The sequence below is a fragment of the Hylobates moloch genome, unplaced genomic scaffold (genome assembly GCF_009828535.3).
Source record: "Hylobates moloch isolate HMO894 unplaced genomic scaffold, HMol_V3 SCAFFOLD_1081, whole genome shotgun sequence".
NCBI classification, from domain to species: Eukaryota; Metazoa; Chordata; class Mammalia; order Primates; family Hylobatidae; genus Hylobates; species Hylobates moloch.
This window is the reverse complement of record NW_026653356.1, coordinates 1-13,837: the sequence shown is the minus strand read 5'-3', so window position 1 is coordinate 13,837 and position 13,837 is coordinate 1. Positions and strand designations below refer to the sequence as shown.

General features: G+C 53.4%; 2 protein-coding genes across 2 annotated transcripts; both read left to right on the top strand.

The window, feature by feature from the left end:
- Positions 1 to 3,387: 3,387 nt before the first annotated feature.
- On the top strand, positions 3,388 to 8,693 carry LOC116464600 (cyclin-P-like). The gene is made up of 7 exons (XM_032147862.2): positions 3,388 to 4,293; positions 4,376 to 4,555; positions 6,131 to 6,220; positions 6,299 to 6,454; positions 7,398 to 7,556; positions 7,642 to 7,793; positions 8,391 to 8,693. Exons 1-7 carry the CDS (start codon positions 4,288 to 4,290, stop codon positions 8,638 to 8,640), a joined length of 993 nt encoding a protein of 330 aa, XP_032003753.1. The 5' UTR covers positions 3,388 to 4,287; the 3' UTR covers positions 8,641 to 8,693.
- A 3,723-nt stretch (positions 8,694 to 12,416) lies between these two features.
- LOC116464599 (tetratricopeptide repeat protein 9B) lies at positions 12,417 to 13,779 on the top strand (the record flags this gene model as incomplete). Its single annotated transcript, XM_032147861.2, has 2 exons — positions 12,417 to 13,012; positions 13,597 to 13,779. Coding segments are annotated over exons 1-2 (610 nt in total), but the record flags the coding sequence as incomplete, so codon positions are not given.
- Positions 13,780 to 13,837: the final 58 nt, after the last annotated feature.

The window sequence follows — 13,837 nt, the reverse complement described above, 5'->3', positions numbered from 1 at the left end:
TCATTTTGGTGCTGATTACCTCTGTGCAAATGGACACGGCATCATAAATCAGTAGTTTCCTGCTCTGTTTGCATAATCTTTTCCAGTTAATGTGAAGCCTCTGGGGGCTGCCCTCGTGCATTGATGGCTGTGTTGAGTCGGGGGTAGCAGTGAGATTCCCTTTTAGCTGCTGGATTTGGGGAACTCGGGCTTTCCAGCTGCTTCCTGGGGTTCCATGGGGTAGACTCCTCAACCGGTTCAGCCGCCCCGTTAACAGGAATTGACTTGGTTTCGTTTGGTGCTACCAGCAGTCCTGTAATAAACTAGCTATCCGTCTGTACTGTGCTTGTGCTTTTTGTTTGTCGTCTACATCCCAGGATTTTAATGTCCAGTACCTTTCCAGAAAAGTGTAGCCATTCACATACTTTAAATTTTGAAATAATTGCAGACTTGCAGAAAACTTTCAAAAACAGTACTGTACGAAGATTATTCCAGGCCTGGGGCAGGAAATGTACAAGATGAGCCTGGGGCATCTTGCAGTGCCTGAAAGCGCGCACTGATAATGCTGAAGTCACAGGGACACCGGAGCCAACAGAGCTCCCAGGGGCCAGAGCTGGAAAGAATGTGAACAACAAAATAAATAATAGCATAATATTGGGTTTTCACCTAAAATGTGAAATAAGTCTACTGCTAAGTGGCAAAATGGGGAGAATACACAAATCTACACAAAATCATAAGTAATTTCTGTAGACAGCCTTCAAGGAGGGCTATGGAACCCCCACTTCTTAGGCGTGGGCTGCAGTGACTCCTCCAAAGAGTGCAGTGTATAGAGGGGGAAAAAGTAACTTCAGTGAAGGTCCCTGACAAACACTACATCATCCAGCCGATCGAGGTCAACATTGCCGACGAATCACCTTCACGGTGTCCCTTTAATGTGATGTGATAGAATGGCACTTTCCCTCTGATCCTCCTCCTGCAGACACACACCACCTCACTGAGAGGAAGCAGACATCAGACAGATCTCAGTTGAGGGATATGTCTGCCAAGGTGGTTAATCAGAAAAGTCTGAGAAAGTGACACATCCAAGATAACCAAAGGAGTCATGGTGACTAAATGTGTCCTGAAATAGAAAATGAACGTAGGGAAAAAGGAAGGCTTGAATAAAGCGTAGACTTAATAGATGAATATTGGTCTAACGGATTGTGACAAATGGGGCACACTAATATGAGATGTTCATTGGGGAAATTGGGTGTGGGGTAGGTGGGAACTGTCAATCTATTCAAAAATAAAAGTTATGTAACAGAATTACAAAATATACCCTTCGCCAAGTTCCTCATAGCATTTTACTTAAAACGGACAAAAACGGGATTGGAATGTTACATTCACCCCTCCACCTCCCGTCCACATCTGTATACCTGTCCTAAAGAACATTCTGCTACATAACTGCTCTCCAGTTATCAAGGTCAGGAAGCTAACACTGAAACTGCTCTTCTCTACAGATTTTATAATGTTCGCTAATGGTCAACGCTTAATGTCCTTGTATGTTAAAAATTCCTAGCTAATGACCAGGCTCACATGTTGCATTCAGCTGGCAGGTGTGAAACTCACAGGGCAGTTATTTTGCAGTTATATATTTCCTCAACCAGGGTTGGTTGCCTCAGTTTTTTCTCTCTCTTTTTTTAAGATGGGATCTCGTTCTATTGCCCAGGCTGGAGTGCCATGGTGCGATCTTGGCTCTCTGCAACCTCTGCCTCCAGGGTTCAAGTGATTCTCCTGTCTCAGCCTCACCAGTAGCTGAGATTACAGGCACCCACCACCACACCCAGCTAATTTGTATTTTTAGTAGAGACAGGATTTCACTATGTTGGCCAGGCTGGCCTTGAACTTACCTCAAGTGACCCGCCCGCCTCACCTTCCCAAAGTGCTGGGATTACAGGCGTGAGCCACTGTGCCCAGCCTAAAAGATTTTTTTTTTAAGCTACTTACGTCTCTCCATTTGCCCGCAAGGAACTTCCTTGTGGACAGAAGACAGGCAGAGTTCAGTCATCCCTGTGCTCATGTGAGACCAAGGCGTATCTGATGGCTTCCTCTGCCCTATAGAAGAGCCAGACTAGGCATGGATGGCTCTTCCTGTAAATTGTGCATTCAGTAAAAGGCTCATCAAACTCAAAAGAATGCAGCCGTTTGTCTCCTGTCTATGACCTGGAAGCCCCCTCCCCTGCTTTGAGTTGTCTTGCCTTTCTGGACCGAACCAGTGTACAGCTTACACATATTGATGACGTCTCATGTCTCCATAAAATGTATAAAACCAAGCTGTGCCCCGAATACCTCCTGAGGCTGTGTCACAGGCACGTCCTCAACTTTGGCAAAATAAACTTTCTAAATTGATTGAGACCTATCTCAGATACCTTTTGGTTTACATAGTTAATAAGCGTCTTGTGTAGAGACATTTTGTAGATATCCCGATTCCTATCAGATGTTCACCCACTAGTTTGAACATCTACTGATGTTTCTTGTATGAAACGATGCTGTGGTGGTTGCCAAATAGGATTTTCCATCCTTCTACATTTATTAGTTTGGCCAGTCATGGTGGCTGACACCTGTAATCCTAGCACTTTGGGAAGCCAAGGTGGGAGGATTGCTTGAACCCAGGAGTTCAAAAACCAGCCTAGGCAACAAAGTGATACCCCAGTCTCTACAAAAAAAATTTAAAAATTAGCCAAGCATGGGGCCGGGCGCAGTGGCTCACGCCTGTAATCCCAGCACTTTGGGAGGCTGAGGTGGGCGGATCACGAGGTCAGGGGATCGAGACCATCCTTGCTAACACGGTGAAACCCCGTCTCTACTAAAAATACAAAAAATTAGCTGAGTGTGGTGGCGGGCGCCTGTAGTCCCAGCTACTCAGGAGGCTGAGGCAGGAGAATGGCTTGAACCCGGGAGGCGGAGCTTGCAGTGAGCCAAGATCGTGCCACTGCACTCCAGCCTGGGCGACAGAGCGAGACTCTGTCTCAAAAAAAAAAAAAAAAAAAAAAATTAGCCAAGCACGGTGGTGCACAGCTGTAGTCCCAGCTACTTGGGAGGCTGAGATGGGAGGATCACTTGAGCCTAGGAGGTTGAGGCTGCAGTGAGCCATGTTCACACCACTGCACTCCAGCCTGGGTGACAGAGCGAGACCCTGTCTGAAAACAAAACACATTTATTAGTTCACATTCTAAAGATTAGAAGAGCTTTTCTTTCCCACTGCCTGAGTTATATCAGAATAAACTTGTATTTTAATTTTATTCAGTTATGACTATCATCTTGATGCTCACATATTCTAGATTTAGCTAGTGACTTCTGCATCTACGTGACTTGCCCTGCCATTGGGACACTTTCTGCCCACAAAAATATTCCAGATCTTGTACCTTCTCTTGTATGACCCTGGGATCAGCCATTTCTCCAAGTAGCCCTGGTTCGTTTTAGTGGAGAATGGGATGCGGCGGCCAGGGTTTAGATGTTAGGGGTGCTTCTCACTATTGGGGTGTCACTGCTCGTAAGCTCGCCCAGTGGACTAGGCTAGGAAATACATGTTTGCATACACAACACTATTTTTTAAATTTTTTTTTTTGAGACGGAGTCTCGCTCTGTCGCCCAGGCTGGAGTACAGTGGCCCAATCTCGGCTCACTGCAAGCTCCGCCTCCGGGGTTCACGCCATTCTCCTGCCTTAGCCTCCTGAGTAGCTGGGACTACAGGCTCCCGCCACTACGCCCGGCTAATTTTTTGTATTTTTAGTGGAGACGGGGTTTCACCGTGTTAGCCAGGATGGTCTCGATCTCCTGACCTCGTGATCCGGCAGCCTCGGCCTCCCAAAGTGCTGGGATTACAGGCGTGAGCCGCCACACCCAGCCACACAACACTTAACTTCTATATAAACAACCATGTGTTCACACAATTTTATCTCCAATTCCATTGCGACACCGACACCACAAGGGTCATTCTAAGCTCCGATCTATGTTTCTACATCCATCCTCTGACGGTGCAAACTCTGATTCTACATTTTGAAATCCTCCCGACTTTATGGTCAGGAAAGTGAGGCCCAGAGGGGCTGCTTCCGGGCAGCAAGATGAGGATCTGTCTCCAGCTGTCCGACCTTAGAGGGCTTCGAGAGGACAGAGCCAGCCTGCGGGGCACTCACCTTTGTGCACCTGCCCAGGCAAGGCGGGCTCAGTGCGCACGCGCCCAGGGGCCTTTAAAGCGCCCGCCGCGCGGTCTCTTCCCCTAGCTGCAAGGGTCGGTGCTTGGCCTCGCCCGCAACGCCCTCCTGGAGGATGCTGGTGAGAGGCAGGGACCAGGGGTCCGGCTCCCGGCTCGGGCCTATCTTTAGGCGCTGAGCCCCTCAAGCCCTCTCCTTTGCAGAGTCCCACTGCCTTCCTCGATGCAGAGCCTTCGAGCGCCCCAGTCCCCGACGGCTTCCCCGCGGGCCCCAGTGTCTCCCCAAGACGCCTGGCGAGGCCACCAGGGCTGGAGGAGGCGCTGAGCGCGCTGGGGCTGCAGGGAGAACGCGAGTACGCCGGGGACATCTTCGCCGAAGTCATGGTGAGCCGACCCGCTGCCTGCCCTGGTGAGGCCGACGCCGGCCCACCGCCCTGAACACCACTCTGAACTCCCACCGCTCCAGCCTCTCCTCCCCATCACTGGCAGCCGGCGTTCCTTCCCTGCAACGTCCAGGCTTTTGTTTTGTTTTCACACAGCGCCGTTTCTACCGCTGGGAATGCCCTTTCCCACCGTCCCCGGGCTCTTTGCAGCCCCTCCTGGGGTGTTTATGGTCGCTTGTACTTGTCCTCCACATTTATTTGTTTAACAAATATTTAATGGTTTAGTAGCAAATGTTTTAGGCGCTGGAGATGCTGCAATGCTGGCCTCGTTCTGGGGAGATGAGCAAACACATAGGATAACTAGGGACAGGCCACGCAAACCAAAACATTGGCCTCGCCAGCCTTCAGACATCCCTATGAGAGGGGCGCTGCGGAAGGAAGACTGAAGGGAGGAGTTTGTTGAACGTCTCGCCAGTGACTCTCCTGGGCCAGGATCTCTGTTAGGACCTGAGAGACACCTGTGTTGTGAGCAGAAGTCCCTGCCCTCGTGGGACTGGCAGCCTAGCGGCCAAATAGACAAAGCACACAGGGAGACATCTTCACAGTGAAAATGCTGAGACAAAGAGATAGTGATCGGGTGGGAGGAGTATAGACAAAGCCATGGAGATGTTAGTTGAATGACGGAAAGGCGGAGCAAGGAGCTGGGGAAGGACCCTCTCTGTAGAGGAAACAGGAAGTGCAAAGGGCCTGGGGTAGGAATGGGCTTGGTATAGTCTAGGAGCCAAAAAGAATGCAGCTGTGGCTGATGCGTGGGTTGTGGGGGGAGAGAGGGAAGAGGTGATGTTTGAGCAGAGCCTGAAAGAAATCAGAGTTTTCTCCAAGGGTACTGGGAGCCATGGAAGGGTTTTAAGCTGGGGAGTTCCTTGGTCAGATCTTTCTTTGGGAAGATGCTTCTGGGTGCTCTGAGGCAGAAGGGTTGAGGCTTGGTGGTCAAGAGTTGAAGTCTGAGGCCAGACGCAGTGGCTCATACCTGTAATCCCAGCACTTTGGGAGGCCGAGGTGGGTGGATCACCTGAGGTCAGGAGTTCAAGACCAGTCTGGTCAACATGGTGAAACCCTGTCTCTACAAAAATACAAAAATTAGCCAGGCATGGTGCCACGTGCCTGTAATCCCAGCTACTTGGGAGGCTGAGGCGGGAGAATCGCTTGAACCCAGGAGGGGATGTTGCAGTGAGCCGAGATTGAGCCATTGCACTCCAGCCTGGGCAACAGAGTGACTCTGTCTCAAAAAAAAAAAAAAAAAAAAAAGTGAAGTCTGGGAACCTAGGGGGAGACGCCCAGGAGACCACGTGGCTCTGGGGGCTACAGATTGGAGAGGTGGGTATTGAGGCTTCTGGAACGAAGCCCAGAGTTCTAGGTGAGGACACCTAAGAGGAGCTCGTTTGGAGGCCAGTTTGGGTGTGGCACACCTAAGATATCCAACTGACTGGAGGAGGCTGCTGCACCCAGGGCTGGAGCCCAGGAGAAAGGCAGAGGCACAGGTGTGGAGAGTGAGACGTCCCTGCCCCAACCCCAGGTGTGCCGCGTGCAGCCCCGGAGAGCCCTGCCCCGCGCTGTGACCCCGGAGATGCGCGCCCTGGTGGTAGACTGGCTGGTCCAGGTGCACGTAGGTATCTGGAAGGGTGTGGGGGGCTGAGTTTGAGTCGCCGCCCGGGACCCCGTGGTCACCCGTGCCCCTCCTCAGGAGTACCTGGGTCTGGCTGGTGACACACTTTATCTGGCGGTGCACCTGCTTGATTCCTACCTGAGCGCTGGCCGTGTGCGCCTACATCGCCTGCAGCTGCTGGGCGTGGCCTGCCTGTTTGTGGCGTGCAAAATGGAAGAGTGCGTGCTTCCTGAGGTACTTCCGGGGTGGGGTTTGGGAGGGTGGATGGAGTCCTTTGGGGAGTCACTGATTCAGTGCCTACTGTGTGCCAAGCACCGTGCTGAGTCTGGGATTCCCAACATGGATGAGGGAGGGGCTGTCAATGTGACCCTTAAACAGAAGAGGAGACCGAGGCTCAGAGAGAGGAAGACATTTGCCCCAAATCAAGCAGTTGGAACTTGGACTCAGTCCAGAATAGTCTGTCTTAAGGCCAGGGGTGGTGGCTCACGCCTGTAATCTCAGCACCTTGGGAGGCTGAGACGGGCAGATCACTTGAAATCAGGAGTTTGAGACCAGCCTGACCAACCTGGTGAAACCCTTCTCTACTAAAAATATAAAAATTAGCCCGGCGTGGTGGTGCACGCCTGTAGGCCCAGCTACCCAGGAGGCTGAAGTAGGATAATTGTTTGAACCCAGGAGGCGGAGGTTGCAGTGAGGTGAGATCGCGCCACTGCACTCCAAAAAAAACAAACAACAACAACAACAAAACAACAACAAAAATCACTTTGGGGAGCCAAGCTGACCTCGTCTCTAATTTAGAAAAGTAAATAAAAATAATATAAACTAGTCCATCTTGAATGGTTACCGTCAACATGCATGAATTCAGTGCCTTATCAGAACAGCCTGGTGAAGCAGGGAGTAGTTATCTGTTTTACGGGGGGCAGGGGGTAGCTGAGGCAGAGAGCTTAAGTGAATGTCCTATGTCACACAGTGAGCAGATGATGGGGTTTGAACTCGAACCTAGGTCTTGAACCCAGGACCCTCAAGCCCGTGCTCTCTACGACTTCCAGACACAAGTCAATGGCCTCATTTTACACACCAGGAAACTGAGGTCCGGAAATTGGGGCCTTTCCAGGGCAGGGAGTAAAGAGCCTGGATCCAAGACTCCTTCACCTCCCCCCGCATCCCCCATCTGCAGCCCGCCTTCCTCTGCCTCCTGAGCGCGGACTCCTTCTCGCGGGCGGAGCTGCTGCGCGCCGAGCGCCGCATCCTGAGCCGCCTGGATTTCCGGCTGCACCACCCGGGCCCGCTGCTGTGCCTCGGGCTGCTGGCCGCACTGGCAGGGAGCAGCCCCCGGGTGAGCCCTTGTGAATAGGCGGGGTGGGGGCGTGGCCGGCTTGAGGTGGGGGCGTGGCCTGACAGTCGCCCCGCCTCACTTGCAGGTGATGCTACTTGCCACCTACTTCCTGGAGCTGTCTTTGCTGGAGGCCGAGGCGGCGGGATGGGAGCCGGGTCGTCGCGCGGCTGCGGCTCTGAGCCTGGCGCATCGCTTGCTCGACGGGGCGGGCTTCAGGCTCCAGCCGGAACTTTACAGGTGTAGTCTTGGCAGAGGGCCTGTATGGGGTCACCGCAGCTTCAGGGACTTCCCTTCCTGGTCATTTTTACGGTCTCAGAGAATGAGAGACAATTATTGGGGAGGAGGTGGCACCTAGACTTGATTTTTCTGGGTGTGGGAGAGAATGGTGTGGGAGGACCCCATTAGTCCAGATCCGGAGGCTCCTAACCTTGCCCCAGGGTGGAAGATAGTTTCCCAGGCCCAGAAGATGCTCCTATTGCGTTCCAGGGCTGAGAATGAAGGATCTCCCAGGCCTCGAGTCCTCCATCTCTGTATCTGGTGGTGGATAGGGCGTTCCTTTAGCTGCTAGGGCCGCTAACTATGCTACCAGGTGGCAAGGCGAATCATGGTTTCCCCCAGCCTGTACCCCTAGGATAGGATGGCTGCCCATCCTCAGCTCCCTTCCTTGCTTCCTCGCATGTTCTGATTCCGCACTAGCTGTGCCCTGTAGGAAGAATCGGGTGTCCACCTCTCCCCGTGCTCGCCTAGTCACTCCAGTTGAAGACGGGACGCGTGCCCGATCTCAAGAGAGCCCCTGACCGGTCCGTGGGGACCCACAACGGCCCTTCTTCTCAGCCTCGAGTCTCCAGTTCCAAGGATGGGTCATCTCCAACCCCTTGCCCTGCCTCAGTTTCTCCATCTCCCTGCTGCAGCCCCGAGGAACTGGGCACTCTTGAGCCGTGCATGGCCCGCGCTGCGCTCCGAGGTCCCGCGCCCGGTGGCGCTGCAGTCTTCCTCAAGTACGCACGGCCCCAGCGCCAGGGCACCAGCCTTGCCGCCGCCTGCCTGCTCCGCCGCCTCCAGTCTGAGCCTCCCTGAGCACTGAGACTCTGTCACAAAATAATCAACAATAAAAATCAAAACCCTCCCAGTGTATGTCCGTCTCTCATCTCAATAAAAGAATTTATTTTATTCTGAGCGCTCTCTGCCCTCATTGGTCGAATTCCAGTCCATTCTCGCTTTTGATTGGTCGCTTTCTAGGCCTCGCATCCCTCTGATTGGATGTGCTCACCACTTCCTTTAATGGTTGCTGGGAGATAACATGCAAATTCTGAACTCCTCCACCAGGGGGCAATGGCAGGCTTCCCCAAGAGTCATTCAGCCGGATAAAACTGGGATCCCTTAAGGACTGGCAAAAAATCACGACAGGTGGAGACTGTGGGGAATTGAGAATGCCCGTCCCGGTCAGAAGAAATGCTACCTCGATGTTGCCGGATTTTCAGATCTTATTCAAGTAAACCTGAAATTCTGCAATTCCATATCTGCGTTTAGATGTCAACTAATTCAGTCTTTCCGTTTTTTTGTTGTTGTTGTTTTGTTTTTTGTTTTTGTTTTTTTTGAGACGGAGTTTCATTCTTGTTGCCCAGGCTGCTGGAGTGCAATGGCGCGGTCTCGGCTCTCTGCAAACTCCGCCTCCCGGGTTCAAATGATTCTCTTGCCTCAGCTTCTCAAATAGCTGGGATTACAGGCTCCTGCCACCATGCCCGGCTAATTTTTGTATTTTCAGTAGAGACGAGTTTCACCATGTTGGCCAGGCTGGTCTCGAACTCCTAACCTCAGGTGATCCTCCCGCCTCGGCCTCCCAAAGTGCTGGGATTACAGGCTTGAGCCACCGTACTCGGCCTAATTCAATATTTCTTAATGGTTGTACAAGCCCAACATATCATATATACTGGGCTATGAAGATAGGTTCTCCCAGGCCGGGAAGATGCTCTGCGAAGGTCATCAGTTTGTAGTAGTAAGTCCTGGATAGTAAGAGTTTGATCAATGGGGTCTGATATACTTAACCTGGGAAGTGCCCAGGTGTCAATGGGGATAATTACGGTACCAACCTCCTGACACCGTGGTGAGGATGTGAGTTAAAAGATACGTGAAGCAGCCAGGTGTGGTGGCTCAAGTCTATAATCCCAGCACTTTGGGAGACCGAGGCGGGCGGATCACGAGATCAGGAGTTTGAGACCCGCCTGGTCAACATAGTGAAACCCCGTCTCTACTAAAAATGCAACAAATTAGCCGGGTGTGGTGGCGGGCTTCTGTAATCCGAGCTACTCAGGAGGCTGATGCAAGAGAATCGCTTGAACCCGGGAGGTGGAGGTTGCCATGAGCCGAGGTTACGTCATTGCACTCCAGCCCTGGCAACAATGCAAGACTCCATCTCAAAATAAATACATAAAGATAAATAAATAAAAGGGAAAGCTTTATGACAATATCTGACACCTAGGAGGTGTTGTAAAAGTGTTAGCATTGCATCCCAGCAGGACTGTGATTTTAGGTGCAGTTGTCCTGTGCTACTGTGCCCGAGTACCTAGACATTTACTTGGTCAGAAAACATGGTTATGAATCAACAGATCTCCCATTCTTTTTTTTTTTTTTTTTTTTTTTTGAGACAGGGTCTCACTCTGTCATCATTCAGGTTGGAGTGCAGTGGTGTGATCTCAGCTCACTGCAACTTCCACCTCTTGGGTACAAGCAATCCTACCACCTCAGCCTTCCAAGTAGTTGGGACCACTGGTGCACGCCACCACCCCTGGCAAATTTTTTGTATTTTTGGTAGAGACAAGGTTTTGCCATGTTGCCCAGGCTGGTCTCGAACTCCTGAATTCAGGTGATCCATCTGCCCCGGCCTCCCAAAGTCCTGGGATTACAGGTGTGAGCCACTGCGCCCAGCCAGATATCTGTGTTTTTCATTACAAAACAGACACACCGGAGGTAGGGAAAGGTGTGTGCACTGCTCAAGAACTCAAACTCACAAGTTTTACACTCCTAACTGAGCCTGGGTTTGGAGATGCAGAGAGGAAAATGTTTGCACTCCTGAGGTGTTCAAGGCTGGACCCCAGGGATAAGGGAGAAACTCACTCAGCAAAAGCGTTTTACAGCAAGGTACAGTAAGAGATAGAGGCAGATGCTCCGGTTGAGATGGAAGGTGCTGAGTTCTGGTTTCTGTCTGTCACATGTGACCTGCCATGGGACCTCCAGCTGGAGGATGTGCTGTGGGGGTGGAGTTGGGGAGAGTGGAGATGCTTGGGGCTGAGACCCAAGCTAGAGTCTCAGAGGAGGGGGAAGGAGTAGTAATGCATAATGCTATTCACTCACACATTCATTCATTCAACAACTATATATGGATGCTGACTCAGAGCCAGGCACTCATGATCACATGACTCAGAGTCTAATGGACGATAAGAAACACAGTTGTTAATTGCCCATTAATGTATGAAGCCCTGTGCTAAGTGCCTTAACTGCATAAGATAATTCAGTCTCTGCAACCGCTCTGAGGTTAACTTGCCTTTTATCCTCATGTCGCACAGAGGAAGTCGAAGGAGGAGGATCGAGGAACTTGGCCCAGGTCCCACAGCTAAGGAGGCGGCAAAGGAGGACTGAAGGGCAATTGACTCATTCATCCTCGATTTTTTTCTTGAAAGCCTCCTGCATGCTTCCTTTCCTGGGGACTTGTTTGCCTTCTCACTGGTTTTCTCCCATAGACAGCCTAGCTGGATGAGGGCAAGGAGATCTCTCTTGTTTATAGAGTTATTCCCTCCTCCAGGAAGACTTTATCACCGCCTCAGCCCAGGGCAGGTACCTCCCACATCCCAGCCCCGACCCCTCTGCCTGTGCCTCTTCCACCTCGGCCCCAACCCCTCTGCCTGTGCCTCTTCCACCTCGGCCCCGACTCCTCTGCCTGTGCTTCTCAGGCTAGCCTGCTCAGGGCTGTCACTGTCTGGTCACTGGTCTGTCTTCCCACTGAACTGGGGCCCAGTGAGGGTAGGGTCTGAAGCTCACGCAGTGTCTGCTGTGTCCCAGCATCATCCAGCACAGAGCTGGGCACAGAAAGGATGTCAGTGAATATTTGTTTCATAAATTAACAGATGAATCCCAAAGGTGGTATTATTTTTAATTCCTTTCCTTTCCTTTCCTTTCCTTTCCTTTCCTTTCCTTTCCTTTCCTTTCCTTTCCTTTCCTTTTTTGAGAGGGCATCTCCCTCTGTCATCCAGACTGGAGTGCAGTGGCACAATCTCGGCTCACTGCAACCTCTGCCTCCCAGGTTCAAGCGATTCTCCTGCCTCAGTCTCCCGAGTAGCTGGGACTACAGGTGCACGCCACCACACCAGGCTAATTTTTGTGTATACATACAAAAATTTTGTATATATTGTATATTAGTAGAGACGGGGTTTTGCCATATTGGCCAGGCTGGTCTCAAACTTCTGACCTCAAGCGATCCGCCCGCCTCGGCCTCCCAAAGTGCTGGGATTATAGGCGTGAGCCACCTCGACTGGCCCTAAAGGTGATATTATTGTCCCATGTTACTGATGAGGATACAGAGTTCCAGGTAGTTTAAGCGAGCTGTCTAAGTCTGAGAAAATAAGCAGAGATTTGAATTTGGGAAGCTTGGGTCCAAATCCTGTGTTCTCATTCGATATGCCAAATGGCCAGTGGGCTGAAAGCCAGCTTTCCATGAGGCTGTTGTCTTCCTGCTCTTTCCCCCAGGCTCGTCCTTTCCTTCTAGAAATCTTCGGGAGCTTTGGGCACCGGGGAGGAGAGCAGGCAGGAGGTTGGAGAGAGTAAGGGGAATGGGAACAATTCGGGGGGCGGGCTGGAGAACTAGGGCTTGGTTAATTTGAGAGTGAGCATGGGGGGAAGTCTCGAGGGGTTTCCCTAGACCCATAGGGGGCAGCCAGAGTCGGCTGCCGGAGGTGAGGGGGCGGAGAAAGGGTGGGGACCAGCCCCGCGGGGGGCGATGCGGTAGCTGCAGCGGCGGCGGCAGGAGTTTCCCACAATGCAGCGCGGCGCGCTGTCCCCGGTGCTGATGCTCAGCGCTGCCCCGGAGCCTCCGCCGCGCCCGCCTCCCGCCCTCTCCCCACCGGGCCCGGGCCCAGGCTCGGGCTCGCGCCATGGCTCGGCTCGTTCCGGTCCTACCCCAGAGCCGTCGGGGAGCCTGGGCGCGGCGCTCGACAGCAGCCTGCGGGCCGCCGTGGCGTTCAAGGCAGAGGGCCAGCGCTGCTATCGAGAGAAGAAGTTCCGGGAGGCCATCGGCAAGTATCACCGAGCGCTGCTGCAGCTGAAGGCGGCGCAGGGGGCCCGCCCTAGCGGCCTGCCCGCCCCCGCCCCCGGGTCCACCAGCAGCCCTGGGCCGGCGCGCCTCAGCGAGGAGCAGCGGCGCCTGGTGGAGAGCACGGAGGTGGAGTGTTATGACTCCCTCACGGGTACGCCGTCGGGGGGTGGGGGGATGGGGCACGAGGGGAGGGGGCAATCGGGAAAGCTTGGCGACTTGGGGGGCAGGGGCCCTGGGGCTGAAGGGCCCAGGGCTGTGGGCTTCTGGGGGAGCCTTCAGAGCTTGATCAAGGAAAGGGATTAGGGGTAGGGGATGACAGGGATCTGTGGCTGGAGGGAGCTGGGATGCAGGAAATGGTCTTTGGGTCGGGTCTTCAGGGCCCCGCTCCCCCTGAGTCATTCTTTCCACCCCCTGGCCGCACGTGGACCTAAGGTGAGGAAGTCTGCCCTGAGCCAGGCTCTCGAGGTCCCGGCCCTCGCCCCCGCGCAGGCCCTTAGGGCTCTTGCCCACCGACAGCTCTGGGTGGATCGCCCAGTGGCGTCTTCCGTGTTTTGGCGCCCCCTAGAGGCGGCGCAGTTGCGCCTGTTTGGATAGGCGAGCGGATTGGCGCCCCTGGTTGCCGGAGCAATCCCTTAGGCCGGGTTCCCTGCAGCCTGAAGCCCCGGCTCCTCGCAGTCAGGTGGGTTCTGGGGGTGCCAGCAGGCTCTGAGATTGCCGGCCGCGGCGCCCTCGCAGCTTGCCTGCTGCAGTCGGAGCTGGTAAACTACGAGCGCGTGCGCGAGTACTGTCTCAAGGTGCTGGAGAAGCAGCAGGGCAACTTCAAGGCCACCTACCGTGCCGGCATTGCCTTCTACCACCTGGGCGACTACGCACGCGCGCTGCGCTACCTGCAGGAGGCCCGCAGCCGGGAGCCCACAGGTGAGTGGCGGGGCGGGGCGGGGCAGAGGTGAGGGCTAGGCCCAGGGCAGGGAACGGG